Source organism: Chionomys nivalis, chromosome 8 (assembly GCF_950005125.1).
Source record: "Chionomys nivalis chromosome 8, mChiNiv1.1, whole genome shotgun sequence".
Lineage (NCBI taxonomy): Eukaryota > Metazoa > Chordata > Mammalia > Rodentia > Cricetidae > Chionomys > Chionomys nivalis.
Genome location: NC_080093.1, coordinates 15,087,728 through 15,105,298, shown reverse-complemented (window position 1 = coordinate 15,105,298; position 17,571 = coordinate 15,087,728). Strand labels below are relative to the sequence as shown.

Genomic DNA, 17,571 nt, shown 5'->3' with positions numbered 1-17,571 from the left:
GTGGCATTAAGTATTATGGTTCAATAAATTTTGTCAGTCGTATGCTATGTAACAAGATGAAGATCTCCATGGTCCAAGTGAGTCCCCTGTGCCTTTCCCCGGCTAGTTTCACTCCCGTACCCTACTCAAACCTCTGATCTGGTTTTATAAATAGAATTTAGATTTGTTGTTCCTAGAGTGGCACATAAGTGGACTCCTGAACTGTGTGCTCTTCTGCTGGCTTCTTTAATCTGTGTGTTAGGAATCCATCTTTGCCATTTTATGCGTTTCCCTCCTGTTGTTGCTAAGTGTTCCACTGTGTGCTTACATTACAATTTATTGTTTGCCATTCTTCTCGTGATGGACTTGTGTCTTATTACACTGAGGACTTATTATGAAAACAGAAACCGTGAACATTAATGTGTAGAATTGTGTTTGGGAGATAAATATTTACATCATGGCAAAATCTGTGTTTACCTCCATAAAACACTGCCAACTTGTTTTCCAAAGTAATTGTACCATTCAGCATTTCAGCTGTGATGTATGAGAGGCCAGTTGTTCCGGGTAGTGTTTAGTCCATGTGTAGTAGTGTCTCGTGGCTATAATTTACATTTCCGTAATGACTTGAAATGTTGAACATCTTTTGTATGCTTACTAGCCTTCCAGAGGTTTGTTTCGGGGGGGGCGGTGTATCCCATCTTTTGCCAATTATAAAAACAAAGCAGGCATTTTCTTACTTAAGAAACAACTAGCATTATTCATTTCCTCACTATTGAGTCCTAAGAGTTATTCATATATTCTAAAGTCCTTGGTTAAATACACTCATTGCAGACCTTTCTCCCAGCTTCTAACTGAGCTGGTGAGATGGCTCAATACATAGAGGCACTCGCTGCCGAGCTATTTCATCTCCAGGACTCATGCAGTAAAGAAAATAACCAACTCCCAAAAATTGTCCTCTGACCTCCATAAATAACTATGCCAAGTGCATGTGCACACACGCGTGCACGCACAAACACACAGATTTATTAAATTCCTTTTGTTAAGTTTATTGCTTTTGCAACCTCTCAAATGTTTGCCTAGTCCAAGGGTACAAAAAAAAAAAAACTTCTACATTTTCTTCTAGAAGTTTTATAGTTTTAACTTGAACATACACAAGTTGATCTTGCATGTGGTATGTGTAAGGAACAAGGTTTGTTTGTTTACCAGTTATGACTGTGCAGTTGCTTAACATCCTTGGGGCTGGAGAGATGGCTTTCAGTTAAGAGCACTTGCTGCTCTTACAGAGGACCTGGGTTTAGTTTCTAGCACCCACATGGGAGTCTCAAAACCATCTATAACACTAGTTCCAAGGGTCTACTCCCATCTTCTGATCTCTGTACATACCTGCAAGCACTAGGTGCACATACATGCAATCTAGAATACACATGCATAAAATATGTAAACCTTTTTCCCTCATTTTTATTTATTATTCTTTCATACAGTACATACAACTGCAACTTCCCTTACGTACTGGCTGGTTTTGTGTGCCAACTTGATACAAACTAGAGTCATCAAAGAGGAAGGAGCCTCAATTGAGGAAATACCTCCATAAGACCCAGCTGTGAGGCATTTTCTCAATTAGTGATCAAAGAGGGAGGGCCCAGCCCATGGTGGGTGGTGCTATCCTTGGCTCCTAGTCCTGAATTCTATAAGAAGGTGGACTGACTAATCCATGAGAAGCAAACCTAGAAACTGGGTGATGCATGCCTGGTTTCTCTGGCAACTAATGTGGCAACTGGGATTAAAGGTCCGAGTCATTGTGGATACTGGGATTAAAGGTGCATGTTACCATTACCTGGTCTGTAAGGCTGACCAGTGGAACTGTTTTACTCTCAGATCTTTAGGCAGGTGTTATTTGTTAAAATACAGTTGAAATGCTACTACACAAGCCAGTAAACAATACCCCTTCATGGCCTCTACATCAGCTCCTGCCCCCTGGATCCTGCCCTGTTTGAGATCCTGCCCTTGACTTCCTTCAGTGATGAACGGCAATGCTGAAGTGTAAGCCAAATAAACCCTTTCCTCCTCGGCTTGCCTTGTAGTCATGGTGTTTCATCACAGCAAACCCTAAGACACCTTCCTTCCAGATACACCCTCCTTCCATCTCTCCCCAGAAAAGAAGCAGGCCTCCCAGGGATATCAACAGAATATGGTACAACAAGGTATAATAAAACCAGGCACACACCTTCCCATCAAGGCTAGATGAGGCAACCCAGTAGAAGAAGGGTCCCAAAAGCAGGCAAAAGAGTCAAAGATATCCCCGCTCCCATTGTCAGGAGTTCCTCAAAAACACTAAGCCAACAATCATATGATTATTCAAAGGACTTAGCACTGACCTATGCAGGTTCCAAGATTGCTGCTTCAGTCTGTGAGCCCCCATGAGCCCTGCTTAGTTCATTCAGGTGGAGGGAGAGACAAAGGGGATCCTCAACCCCTCTGGCTTCCAGAGTTCTTCCCCCTCTCCCGTGGGGTTCCTTGAGCTCGCTCTCTCCACCTAATGTTTGTCTGTAGGTCTCTGCATCCGCTCCCATCTGCAGCCTCTGATGACAACTGTGAGTGTAACAGAATATCTTTAGGAATCATCATTTCATTGATTTATTTTTTTTAATTTTGCCAGTTTTGTTGGGTTCTACCCTAAGTCTCTGGGCTGTCCAGCCTCTGGGTCCTGGTCATCCAAGCAGTGTTGTGCATAGGCTTCCTCTTGTGGTGTGGGTCTCAAAGTACACCAGTCATTGGTTGGCTATTCCCACAAGTTGTGCTCCACCATTGCCCCAGCACATCTTACAGGCAGGACAGATGGATTGTAGGTGGAAAGTTTTGTGGCTGGGTTGGGGTCCCAGCCCCACCACTTGAAGCCTTGCCTGGTTACAGAAGGTGGCCAGTTCAGGTTCCATATCCTCTACTAGGAGTCCTCACTAGGGTCATCCTCATAGATTCCAGGGAGTTTCCATTATGCTAGGTTTCCACATTGCACTCCCAAATGTCCTCCAGATTCCAACCATCTCTCCTCATACTCTCTTCCCCCACCCCCATGGTGGGGTAGGGGAACTTCAAAAAAAAAAAAAAAGTTATCCTTTCCCCCACAGGATTATCGTAGCACCAGTCACTGGCCAGTATTGAATACACACTTATAATCCTAGCATTGGAGAGGCTAAGATGGGAGCATCATGAGTACAAGGTCAATGTGAGCTACACAGTGAGATCAGGTGAAGGAAGAAAGGGAGAAGAATCATCTGCATATGAATTTCTTTTGGTTGATTGGTGCACATTTTCCCCTCGTGTCAAAGCCACACTATTTTGGTTACTATTGCATGTGTTTTATTTTATTTTATTTTATTTATTTATTTATTTATTTTTGGTTTTTCGAGACAGGGTTTCTCTGTGGTTTTGGAGCCTGTCCTGGAACTAGCTCTTGTAGACCAGACTGGTCTCGAACTCACAGAGATCCGCCTGCCTCTGCCTCCCAAGTGCTGGAATTAAAGGCGTGTGCCACCACCGCCCGGCTTATTGCATGTGTTTTAAAATTCAGTTGTCTCGAACCAGAAAGATGATTCACTTGGTAAAATCACTTGCTTTACAAACTCAGCAACCTGAGTCTGATCATCAGAACCTACAGTGGAAGGAGAGAACCAACTCTTGAAAATGTCCTCCACACTCACACCTGTGCATGCACACACACACACGAGTTGTGGGTAATAAGAAGTAGAATAAAATTCTGCAGTCTTGAGTCCTCCATCTTTTAATTTAGGTCCCTTTGCATCTCTATACAAATTAGTAGAATCTTTATAATTTGCCTGCTGAGGTTTTGATTGATATATATTCACCCTATAGATCAATCTAAAAAGAATAAACAATATTGAGTCCAGTTTATGAGTGTAATATATCTCTGTTTATTTATATTAAAAACATAGCTACTGGGCATACTGGTGCACTCTCTTTAATCCCAGCATTCAGGAGGCAGGAGCAGGGAGATCCCTGTAAGTTAGAGGACAGCCTCGTCTTCATAGTGAATTTCAAGATAGCCAGGGCTGCATAGTAAAACCCTGTTTAATAAACAAGCAAACAAATAAGTAAATGAATATTCCCTCAGCAAGGTTTTTCGTTTATGGGTATTAAATATTTTTTTATTAAATCAGTTTTTTTCCTAAATGTGTGGGACTTTCTCATTTTTTAAAATTTCTTTTTATGCTGTGATAAGTTACATAAGTAAATTATTTCCAAAAATGTATTTTAGCTGGGTATAGTGGCATACCTATAATCCTAAGTCTGCAGGCTGAAGCAGAAGCCATGCCACAGATTTGAAACTAGCCTGGGCTTCATAATAAGACCCTGTCCCAACAGTGAAATGAAAGCAGTGGCTAAAATGGGACACGTGGAGCTGGTGATGCTTGTGCTCATCTCCTCTTGACACTGTCTGTGACAGTCACTGTTCTGTGCACTTCATGTTAACCTTGCTAAAACTAAACTAAGAAAAACTTTCGTGTATTTTCTAAAAGGAAACTGTATTTTCAAAAGTGTGGCGGGAGGACAGCTCTAGCTGTGTTTTGTTACAAGATTTGATTTGGGGCTGAGCATGTAGCCTCAGTAGTAGAGTGCTCACCCAAGCCTGTGTGGAGGCACTTGGTTTGATCCTCAGCAAGGGTAGAGGGAGGCTACTAAATATCTCCCTAAGTGTGATTCATAACAAGCTTGTTACAGCTTTTGCTCTTCACAGAATTCCAATGAAGTTGTTTCTGTTTCTCCCATTTTACAAGAGAGGGGAACAAGCACAGAAGAGGAAGGTAGTAGGAGGTCTTGTAATTCCAGGACCACAGTTCTAAAACTGTATAGCGTGTGGTTATGATTAGGATGGTACCATTTGAAGTGATAGTGGATCTTAGGTACATGTCTTTTTCTTTTTTTTTTTTTTTTTTTTTTTTTTTTTTTTTTGGTTTTTCGAGACAGGGTTTCTCTGTGGCTTTGGAGCCTATCCTGGAACTAGCTCTGTAGACCAGGCTGGTCTCGAACTCACAGAGATCCACCTGCCTCTGCCTCCCGAGTGCTGGGATTAAAGGCGTGCGCCACCATCGCCCGGCTTACATGTCTTTTTCTTAAAGAAACACTCTCCTGAAGGGGGACTACTACAAAGTAGGAACTGCCCACATCTCCCAGAACAGGTGGTCAGTATGTGAGTGTTCGCCTCACTCCGCATTTCTGGTAACCAAGTGTTTTAAGACCCACTCAGGATCTGATCACTGAAAGCATAAGAAAACCTTAACTCCAACAAGAAAGTTACCAGGTTCCCTCAGTCCTGATGGCTGCTGCAACATGCATGGCTCCCTGTGGTTCTAGATATGCCTAGTCTGTACAGAGCAGAAACAGCCATTTCATCAGCTTGAACTTCTGAGCTTTAGCCAGAAGACAGCTCTAGCCCACAACTCAGTTAATTCTTTTTTTGGGGGGAGGGGGGATGGAGGAAGAATTACTTTGTTTGGTTTGTTGATTTATTTGTTTTTTAAGATACAATCTCATGTAGTCCAGGTTGGCCTCAAAATTGCTATGCAAATGAGATGACCATAAACTTCTAGTCTCTTGGGCCACAGGACCTTGTCCATACAAAGAAAGCATTGTGCCCCAAGTGCTCTCTGCTACCTCCCCATGCCATTTCTACCTTTTATGACAAAGTTAATGATATGGTGGGCTTTGGTTATTGAGATGAGAAGTGACTTTTGGTTAAACTTGTAAGCCCACCTGTCTGCTAGCACTCTAAATCTTACCCTTTTTTTGGTGAGTTTCCCTTTGCTGAGTTGCGAACAGCGGAAAGTAGCCTGAACTCCCCATGGTCAGTGCCCAGCAGGTTCTTCTTCATTGTTTCTACTCTGTGTGGGAACAATGGCATCTATGTTAGAAAACCCCAGCACTGCATACCAGGCTTGCTGCTCATAGCTGCCAGCTCTTTCATGCCATTCCTGAAAATCCACTAATAGCAGCTGACCAGGTTCCATTTGTGAAATGTTTGAGAAGATAAGACATGCCCCTGCCTTAATTGTGGAAGTAGAGTGTTCAAGGGTGGGGCAGTGTTATACCACATTCAGCATCTATAAGCATGATGGATTCTATAGCAACATTGGTCTCCGTGCCTCATTAGGGTCACCTCAGGCAAATACGTCTATTGTCCATCAAATTTCTTTGAAAGGTATTCAGTTGTGCTCATTTGTATCATCCTATATAAAAATCACTTTTTTGAGAGCAGCTGTTTCTGTTGATTTCTGAATCTTTTCCCACTGTTCTGCAGCTTCAGACTTGGGTGTGAGCCTCATCTCGTTTTCTCCTGTCCACATCCAGGGTTAGTGCTCTGCCCTCAAAATACAATGCTTACTAATTCTTTCTCTCCACTTGTACAGCCACCACTGTAGTCTAAAGATGCTTTCTCTTCCGTGAATCATCAAAGTGGCTTCTAGGTTGGCCTGCTGTTGTCCATTCTTTACCTCCTGCTGGAGGGAGGGTGCCACTTGTTCTTCCGAGCTGCCTAGCTAGCTTACGCCCAAAATAATCACATAGAAACTGTGTTAATTAAATCACTGCTTGACTCATTAGCTCTAGCTTCTTATTGGCTAACTCTTACATATTAATTTAACCCATCTCCATTAATCTGTGTATCACCACAAGGTCATGGCCTACCAGCAAAGTTGCAGCAGGTCTATCTCTGGGTGGCAGGTCCAGGGTGTCTGACTCCACCCTTCTTTCTCGCAGCATTCAGTTCCATCTTCCCCACCTACCTAAGTTCTGCCCTATCAACAGGCCAAGGCAGTTTCTTTATTCATTAATGGTAATCACAGCACACAGAGGAGACTCCCACATCAACCTTCTAGGACATGCTTCACCCAGTCAGGATCCTTATGTGTGTGTGTGTCACCCTCATACCTCTGAGTGCTTGTCCCTGTGTTCTTTCATCCTCCATTTCTGTCTAAGCATGGTGGCTCAGGCTCTAAGGAGTGAGTGGAAGTTCCCAGGGCTAGCACCTTGGATAGTGACTCCACACCCTGTTATCAGAGACTCAGCTGGTGGGAAGAGCCACCTTCATGTAAGAGAGAAGGTAGAGCTGGTAAGAACACATGAGGAAGTCAGTGATCAGACTACTTCCCCAACCATCCCAGACCCTGTGCTCTCAAAATTTCCACCACCTAGGTTGCTCTTTCTCCATGTAACAGGATGTTAAGTTCAACTCTCACCCCGTCACGAAAGCTGTCTGTGACCAGGTAGAGTTAAGTAATTACATTTTTTTTTTAAGTTGCTGCATAACGTCATGGACTTGGCAAGTTCCGACGCACCTCTCTGTTAGCTCCTAGCTGAGAAGTCTGATTCAGAATGGTTGTAGTCTCTGTTCAAGGCTGAAATCATTGTGTTGACGAAGTTCCTACCTAGAAGCTCCTGGGGAAATCCTCACACCTTATTCCCAGTGACAGACCAGTCCTTGCTGTCACGGTAAAGCTAGAGTCATGGTTTCCTCGCTGCTTGTCAGTGGAGGCTGTTCTTAGCACTTTGTGTCTAAGCACATTCTCCATACCTGTCCACCTTCTGGGGCAGAAAGACCTCGTGTAATTAGGTAGTATTTATTGGCAAAAAAATGTATAATTTTTATGTGGCCAACTTGAGGCTTGTTAAGTAACACGAGCTGACCTTGAACTTGCAATCCTGCCTGAGATTTCTGAGTGTTTTCCATTTAGTAATTAATCTCTTTTAAGTTCAGTGATTGTGTTCTTATTTTAGGCATAACAGCACCTATAATAGTGTTTGATCTAAGGGAAGGTATGTGTATAATTATTTTTTAACACCAGGTCTGAGCCGAGCAGTAGTGGCGCAAGCCTTTAATCACAGCACTCAGGAGGCAGAGACAGGTGGATCTCTGTGAGTTCGAGGCCAGCCTGGTCTACAGAGTGAGTTCCAGGACAGGCTCCAAAGCTACAGAGAAACCCTGTCTTGAAAGTGTGACCCTGACTGGCCTAGAACTCATCACTATGTAGACAGTATGGTCTCAAACTCATAGAGATCTATCTGTGGCACATGCATGCCCTGTGATGGGAATCTTCATGGAGCAGTCAGAGAAATTTGACTGCCATGATAACATACTCCCCCTTCCTGCTCTTTTTTGCAATTTTATTTTTGCATTTATTTATATGTGTGCACATGCAGAGACATTCCACAGAGTATGTTTGGAGGTCAAGACAGCTTGTAGTAGTTGGTCCACTCTCTCCACCATGTGGGTTCCAGGGATCAACTCAGGTCATCAGCCATGATGGCAAGTACCTTTTTAACTACTAAGCCATTTCTCCATTAATCCAGAAATTATTTTATTCTGCTTTTCTTGGCAGCATTACTTACATCATAAGTGACATGTGCCTCTTACTCTAGAATATATGTTCCTGATGATTCTTTGCTGGTTTTGTTCATTATTGTATTCCTAGCATCTAGAACACTGTTAGATTCATTGTAGATACTCAGTACATATTTAATAAATGACTTAGTTATTAAAATGATAGCATTTAATGCCAGGCGGTGTTGGCCCACACCTTTAATCCCAGCACTCGGGAGGCAGAGGCAGGCCGATTTCTGTGAGTTCAAGGCCAGCCTGGTCTACAAGAGCTAGTTCCAGGACAGGAACCAAAGCTACAGAGAAACCCTGTCTCAAAAAAAAAAAAAAAAAACTATAGCATTGATTTTTTTTTTTTTTGATAACCATGAAGATGGGATTTTTGGAAAAAAAAGGTTAACTTTAACATATGAATTATTAGACTTTATCTGCAAAGATACTATGAGAACTGTAAGTATTCATTGGTCTTTCTTTGCATGGAAGATTTCTTATTTGACTATTAAAAAGTAAGTGTGAAGAAGTAATTATCTAAATGTCCAGCAACGGCTACATACAAGAAAAAGCAAATTAACTTTTTTGCTTGCTAGTAATAATTATGTACTTCTGACTTTCAGTTCCATCTGCGAAGTGCTGTAGCTTGAGAATGTCTGTGAACTTTTAGAAATGAATACTTGGCCTTCCTGCAATATGCCTGATATTCCACCTTACTCTGGTATTTGTAAGGCTTTCCACATAATTATTGTTCACAAATATCAATTACTGTAAATCCAACAAGAATAAGTCACTTGTAAAAATACAAGTTAGCATACCAGACTAGAAAATTAGACTGTTGCCTTCATTTTTTTTAATTTTTTTTTAAATATATTTATTGTATATACAGTATTCTTTCTGCAAGCATGTCTTCAGGTCAGAAGAGGGCACCAGATCTCATTACAGATGGTTGTGAGCCACCATGTGGTTTCTGGGAATTGAACTCAGGACCTTTAGAGGAGCAGGCAGTGCGCTTAACCTCTGAGCCTTCTCTCCAGCCCCTGGTGCCTTCATTCTCAATGCTTACTGTTACATGTTTCTTTTACTCCCTTCCTTTCTATAGACAAAACTTGCCAATGGCACTTCCAGTATGATTGTGCCCAAGCAGCGGAAGCTCTCAGCAAGCTATGAGAAGGAAAAGGAACTGTGTGTCAAGTATTTTGAGCAGTGGTCAGAGTCTGATCAAGTGGAATTTGTAGAGCACCTTATATCCCAAATGTGTCATTACCAGCATGGGCACATCAACTCCTACCTAAAACCTATGCTGCAGAGGGATTTCATAACTGCTCTGCCAGGTATGTGTGTGCTTCCTTGTAAAGTATTAGTTAATTTGCTACAGTAGTAATGGAACTGGATCTTCCAGCCTTACCCCACCTCCCTCTTTGAGAGCGAGGAAGAGAGAAAGGGTTTCACTCCATAACCCCAAGCTAGCCTCAGATTCACTGTGTAGCCAAAATATACTTCAAACTCACTGCAGTTCTTCTGCCTCAGCATTGAACGTTCTGGGATTTCAAGTCTTTTAACACTCCTGGCTACATTTCTCTTTTTAAAATTTTATTTGGTTTTATAGTTACATGCCAAGTCACTAATTATACCTTCTTCATCTAATACAAGAAAAAACACTGGGCATGGTAGCACTTGGGAGGCAGAGGCAGGTGAATCTCTGTGAGTCTGAGGCCAGCCTGGTCTATAGAGCGAGTTTCAGGACAGCCAGGACTACATAGAGAAATCCTGTCTCAGAAAAAAGAAAGAAAAATAAAAAAGAAAACCCAAAGTACAAAAATTAAATTCTATTTTACTTTGTTTTGTGTCCTTCTGTTCAGCCGTTTTTAATTGTTGGTTTAATCTATATACAGTTTCAAATCTGGTTTTTTTACCCTTGAGTGTTACCTCAGGTATGACTTTTATAATGTGTTTTATTTTCAGTTTCTTTCACATTCTTAGATTTTAATTTATGGGAATTTTAGCAACAAAAATGTATGTTTGCTGGTTTGCTTGTTTACTTGAGAACAGAGTATCTCTACCTAGTTCAAGCTGGCTAAAAACCTGCAATCCTCCTGCATCAGCTTCTACTACAACCCATGACAGAATACTGAAGTTATAGGGATTATTTTTTTATTTTTTTTTCAGTATTTTTTTTTTTTTTTCAGTATTTTTGAAGGAATGATAAATCACTTATTTGATGTGTATCACACATGAGAGAGAGGTACTTGAGAGGACGCCATAATTTTTCTGCAGATTAAACCAGGATCTTGTTCATAGAGGGCAAACACATTGCTACTGACTTGCACCCCCAGTGGGGAGGGGAGGGGGTGTTGATGGGAATGAACCCTGAATCTTGTGCAAACTAGGTAAGTACTCTATCACTGAGTAGCATCTCCAGAGTGTCCCAACCCCATCTTGAATGGCGATGTAAAACACTGCAAAGCATGGGAATATGAAGTTCCTACATGGGTTACAAATTTGTTAGGGAAGTAGTTACACACTTGGTGTTAACTAAACTGTCAGGTCTTGTTTGGGGGTGCTTTTTTATTGTGACTGCATTTGATGGTTATGAAATAGAGAAAATACAAAGAAAAAAGACTGGAAAGATAGCTCACCCAGTAAAGTATGTGCAGGCACGAGGGCATGAGTTCAGTCCTCGGCTGGAAGAAGGAGTGCATCTGTATTCCCAGCTCTGGGGAGGCAGATGTAGGCAGATCCCTGAGGCTCACTGGCCTCCATGCACACATATGTGAACACACATACATGCAAAGTAAAAAATATAATTACCCAGAACTCTACCATACTGAGAGCCCTTTGTTTGTTGGTAAATTACATACATATTATAAAATTCTGATCATGTGTTTATTTCCCAATAGAACTAGGGGGTCTGTCTTTTAAAGCTTAATATATTCTCCTAGTATACTTTTATTAAATATGTTAAGGTATTTTTTCTTTTTTTTTTTTTTCCAAAGCAGGGTTTCTCTGAGTAGTTTTGGAGCCTGTCCTGGAACTCGTTCTGTAGACCAGGCTGGCCTCAAACTCATCGAGATCCACCTGCCTCCGCCTCCTGAATGCTGAAATTAAAGATGGACACATTCACCACCCAGCTCTATAGTACTTTTTGCAGTGGTCTGACATATTATTTAATTCCTTCATTAGTCATTTTTCCCATATAAATTATACCATGGTGGACATTCTTATGCACCCAAAGTAGAATTGCTCTATTAAAGAATATGAGGTGTTTCGATGTGGTTTGATTTTTTTGTTTGTTTTGGCTTGTTTGTTTGGGTTTTTTTGTTGTTTCTGTTTGTTTTATGAGTGTGTTAGAAATCGAATCCAGTGCCTCACAGAGGCCAACAAACACTCAGCCTCTAACCTTTACCTGCTGTGAAGCATGAACTTTTTGAAGGCTTTCTCCTCCTCCTCCTCCTTTGAGGCAAGCTCTTACTGTGTAATTCAGACTGGCCTTGAACTTTCACCATTCCTCCTGCCTCACTCTCCTGGGAGTTTTTAAAAGGCTATTGGTACACGTTGGCAAGTCCTCCTGTAAGAAATAATGTACTATTTAGTAGCCTTTTCAGGACTACATACTATTACCTTGCTTAATCCTTGCCATCTGTTTTTAAAATTTTGTTTTTATAAACCTAAATTACCTTTTAAAATTAAAGAAATGCTTATTTGTATATTACATGTAGCCACTTTAAAACAAATTGTATCTCTATCCTTTGCTAAATAAAATAGATGTTTGCCCCCTTATAACATCTGGATTTTTTTCTAGCCATAGGCAAATAGTTTTCTTTGTAAAAAATCCTAGTGTACTTACTGCCGTGTTCTTCCCAATCGTTGAGACATGCTGCTGTCTTAAGCTTAGACACTAAGAATTGAACTGGAGTCGATTGGACTAGTGTATTATGCCTAATACTGATCCCTAGTGTGTATCTGCTGACCAGGCTATCCGGTATTAAATCATGTCCAGTGCTTAACAGCCATTTAAATTTCTAAACCTACACCATCTGGCTGCATTTAGTAAACCAAACTACTTCAAAAATTGCCTATAATCCATTAATGTAATGGTTTTGTTTGGAGTGTTAGGTGAAATTACTTTCAACGACTTATTACTCTGGTACATTGTAAAAAGATCAGGAGCAATTTGATGGCAGCCATTAAAAATGTAAGAATGCCTTTTGGAAACTTGTGATGTTGTAGAAACTTTGAATATAAAGATTCAGGAAACGTATCATCATTGTATTTTGTATGAAAAACTATTTATTCTATCTTTAATTGGCTTATAGTCATATTCCTTTAATAAGAATTAGGTGATGGATGCCTCCATCTGCTTATGCTTAAATATGAGCATGTGATGCCGGCAAACAAGATCCATCTAAAGCTTTCTCCCCAAGTCTGCTGGAGACGTGACGGATATCCGTACAGTTTTTATAATTAGAATAATGTTTAATAAGCATATTTGGATTGTTGCTAATGGCATCCAAGTGTGTCTCCATATGATTCAGGGGAAACACGCATGCATGCTGTCAGTCCTTCTCAGTTCATGCCTGCAGAAGACTGTATGACTCCTTCCCACCTTTTGAGCCTTCAGAAAACCTCAGAGATTAATAATTTTGAATGTTTTTGTCTGACCTGTGAGCTTAGAACAGCTATGACAGGAAGTGTTATTAGGGTGGTCATCCTGTTTGACAGGCTCCTTTCCGCTGAGACTTTGATACATATTTGGGTGGTAGAAAGCTTTAATTGGGGAGCACACTATTTTCCACCAGTCAGTTTGCCATGATTTCTTCCGAATGCTACCCAAGTTACCTATTGGTAAGATTTTTTTTTTCATTTTTGGTCAACTGTCACTTAGGTTTTATAGCAATAAAATAGTTGGTTTTTTTTTTTTTTTTCACATGCAGTGTAGCTCATCTTCGAACTTTAATATCCCTGTGTGCCCTCTCAGGATGTTCCTGTGGCCGTGTCTGCTTCCCTCATTCCCTACCCCAGCACAATCCGGAGTGCCGCCTCTCCCCAGTACATATGAGGCATTTCTTTCATTGGATAGCTTTGGAACTGCAGCGGTAATAGAAGCAGAATGAGGGATGGACCTAATATCAAGATTTCGGGGGGTCTGAATCACAGAGTTTGAGATACCATCTGTAGAACATCCCCTAGTGTTGAAATCCATATAGATAGATGTGAACAGTTTTCTGGACTCCTTTTTATTTTTAATGTCTTGGGGGTTTTGCTGGTTGTTAGCTTTAACTTCCTTATCTAACAGAAGATGGAAAATACTGTTCATTTCTGTAACCTTATGGAAAAATTATTGACACTCATTTTACCCAAGTCTCTACTTGAGAAAGAAACTGGCCCACACTAGGGAAGTGGCATGCCTTCCTCACACAGCATGTGCTGTTCTTTTAAAGGGCTTTCTGTGAAAAATTGCTCAGCACCCCCTCTGTTCTTTTTCTGTGCTTCCTTCCCCCCCCACCAAAGCACGGGGTCTGGACCATATTGCTGAGAACATTCTGTCATACTTGGACGCCAAATCACTGTGTGCTGCTGAGCTTGTGTGCAAGGAGTGGTACCGCGTGACATCAGACGGCATGCTGTGGAAGAAGCTCATCGAGAGAATGGTCAGGACAGACTCTCTGTGGAGAGGCCTGGCAGAGCGCAGAGGGTGGTGAGCCTTTACCTTCCTCCTACCACAGCGTTCCCACTCGGAGTTTTGGAAGTCAGTGAGGCCACTTCACATCATTAATAGTTATTATGCCAATTTATAGATAAAAATATGAGAGAATTGTTGTTCGTGTACTCAACAGTTTTTCTCTGACCATCATTAAATGACATATTTTGTTAATACTGCTTTGCAAAAGAAAACTGACCACCTCTTGATTAAATGAAGCATTCTGTTCTCTGGACGGAAATTGGGACTCCGCGGAAAGGCCAAGGGGCAATTGTTAAGGCAGATAGAATAGCTTTGATCGGTTAGAAAATATCCACTCCTGCTTCTTCGTCTTCTGGGGAAAACAGAATTATTCTCCCTCAGTAAGCTTCCTCTGTTTAGTCCCCACTTCCAGTGTCTCGTTACCTTTATAATCAAAAATTAATTTTTATGCCAAAGTCAAATAAAACTATAGCTACCAGGAAGAAAAATAGAATTTAGTATAAATCATTGTTTCTTCTTAAAACTTGTATATTTCTTTAGATTTGTGTGTTTAATTGTGACTTCCCTAAGGCCTCACGTAGTCAACAGCCTTCACCAGTGGTGGTGTTCTCTGTGGCACTATTTCATTAAAACTTCTTGAAGATATTTTCCTTTTTAGAGTTTTGCCTCAGAGTGTGTCCCTAGAATGTCACTATAAGACTGTCAGGTATGAATAAATCATTAAGTAAGTTATTGAGTATATTTGATTTAAAAATAATAACAGACATGTGTGTCCCATGATTGTCTTTGAAATTAACTTGGGGGGGGGTCTTTTTTGCCTATAGTCATATACAACCTCCAGTAGTGGGATTAGTAAAGGAAAGACAGGCGTGGGAGTAGAAGGAAGAAGGCTGGCAAGTGTGGGACCCCTAACTCTGTAGCACGACCCTGTGTCAAACAAGTTTAAAACCGGTCAAGGGCTGCAGGTTTCCACATTGTATATATAAGGCTTTGGGTTCAGTCCTCAGCGCTACAAACAAAAAACAAGTCTTCATGTAGCTAGGAGGGCATGGTGGTCCATACCTGTAATCCCAGCGAGGAAGGAAGTTGAGGCAGGAAAGAGACTGATAAATAATCACAGATCAACTTTCCTTAGAATTTTCATAAAATTACTCTGGACTCTCTTGCTTTTGTATTCTTGGAATCCGTGGGCTCATGGATATGTCGACCACTGAGTGGTACACCAAGAGTCTCAGAGGTTTCTGTCATTTGAGCTATTGGGAAATTAAAAACCTTTACTCTTAAATCCCAGGTCAGGGATCCAAATGCTATCAATCTTCTTGCAATATGACTATAAACCAGAACTTATTGGGTTTTTTTTTTCCTCTTGTTTTCCTCTCAGGTGTTTTTCCTATCCTTCCTTACACTGTAGAAAAGTAGAGATTACCTTTACTTACTGACTTTATACTCTGATAGTTAGCATGCATGTTGTTCAGAGTCCATCAGCTTTAGAAATGGAGCACACAGTTGCTTACTTGTGGGAATTTTAGGGTGTCTGAGAAGATTTCTCTATCCCTCAGGAAAGCAAAGAAACTCTCCTCCAGATTCAGGCCTTAAATAACAGTTTTAAAAACTCACTTCTTAGCTAAAAAGATTTCATGCGCCATTAAAATACTCTTGTTTCCATCTGTGCTGTAAATGACAGTAGCCTTCCTCGTAAACAGTAGCGTGTTTTGAATGCAGGGAGAACAAGGAGTGGGGGCTTCTGAGATGTATAAATGCAAACGCAAAAGCAGACTTCTGTTTAGGGTTAATCCTAAACAATGGGGTCTTTTATGTTGGTTATAAAGACAAAAACCATCATTGAAAAGATAGGATTTTAGCCTTTATTTTTTTTTTTATTAAATAGTTTTTGTGGTGCCTGGGCTCAAACTGAGGATTTTATACATGTTAGGCAAGTATTCTACCAATAAGTTAAATCCCAGTCCACTTTTTAGCCTTTTAAAGGGGTCCTTGAAGAGCGATGTCTTCATGCAGTTAGAGCCACTATTTCCCTCTCTTCAACCTCAGAACCCCCCACACACACACAGTCTTTGCAGGTCGTTCAGCTTCATGACAGATTCCCTTGTCTTTGATCACACTGATAGAATTTGATATAACTTGTTATAGATCCATGAAGTGGCAAACACAAATACTTGTGTGATCTGTGAATATCTGTTAAGTGTCTTTGGGTGACAATTACGATGTCTCCCTTTCTGTTTATTGTCTTTGTGTTTGGTGGTCGTGGTGTTGAGGCCTCAGCCTTCTGAGTGCCAGGATTACAAGAATATGCCAAATTCTCTCTTCTTCAGAAGAAATAATTTATGAACAATTTCTCATTTCCTTCCTTCCGTTCTTTCCTTTTTTTTTTTTTAAAGATATTTCTTTATAGCCCTGGCTGTCCTGGAACTCACTCTGTAGACCAGGCTGACCTCAAACTCACAAAGACCCTCTTGCCTCTGCCTCTTGAGTGCTAGGATTAAAGCCCAGCTCATTATCTGTTTTTGAAGTTATTGTTACCAAGCCCTCTGTGTTAAAACCTTTTCATGTTGTTCCTTTCCCCATACAAGTGTCTTTGAAAGTGCCTCCAATTTCTTTTAAAAGTATACAAATAAATATGTTCTTCCCAGAATGATTGAATCACCAAGATTTAACTTCCACTTTGCTGTTATATTTCATACCTAGATAGATTTGACAGTTTGCCCCTAGGACATGAACTTTGCAGTTTTCTCTCTTAAATAACACTAAGTGATGCTCTCTGCTCAGTAATGGTAACTCTTAAAAGTATGATAAAGGACCACTGGGGAAAAGTCCATTTTCTTAATCAGGAGATCACATTTTATGATAACATTCTAAATTTAATATTTCACATTTATCATGCATTCACATTCTCACAGGTACCAGACAATTTGCATAGAAGTGGTCCCTGTTGTCAAAGAACATACACCTTAAAAGATTTTGACTTAAAATAGAAGACTGGAAGCCAGTTCTCAATATCTAGCCACTTCTTTGTAGCATCTTTGATTGGAGAAATTAATATACGTTTGTAAAGGCATGGTAAAGACAGTGGGATAGAAAACGAGATTAGAGGTTCATTTGAATCCAATTTCCTGAGAATATAGAGAAAATACATTGAATGTGAAGAAAATCTTGCAATACCTTATAGGAACAACAAAGACTCAAAGGAAGACAAGAATCTCAGGAATGGTGGGCACTGAAAAACAACAGTTAAAAATCTCATCTGCATCCAAGTGTTTACATAACCAGACTGTTCAGAGAAGGATACCACTAAACAAGAGTTATTTCTCAAAGCAGCTTACTCACCCTTTATGTTGGTGTATCAGATTTCATAGTCCTCCTTTAAAAAAAAAATCTGTTCTTTTCACTTCTCCATTGCAGATTTTCTTTTCTGTATTAAGATAGACAGCAGACCCAGCTGCCTTCCTGATAGGAGATTTCCTCAACTAATTTTCAAGGTGTCTAATAGGGAGAGGGCAGGGGAGAAGCTCTC

General features: G+C 40.7%; 1 protein-coding gene across 8 annotated transcripts in view; it reads left to right on the top strand.

The window, feature by feature from the left end:
- The window catches only part of Btrc (beta-transducin repeat containing E3 ubiquitin protein ligase), a 185,438-nt gene that overhangs the window by 149,839 nt on the left and 18,028 nt on the right, over positions 1 to 17,571 (top strand). For all 8 annotated transcript variants that reach the window (XM_057777411.1, XM_057777412.1, XM_057777407.1 and 5 more), the window contains 2 exons: positions 9,462 to 9,693; positions 13,871 to 14,057. In XM_057777411.1, the coding sequence (XP_057633394.1) occupies positions 9,462 to 9,693; positions 13,871 to 14,057 (419 nt within the window). The remainder of the gene's footprint in view (positions 1 to 9,461; positions 9,694 to 13,870; positions 14,058 to 17,571) is intronic.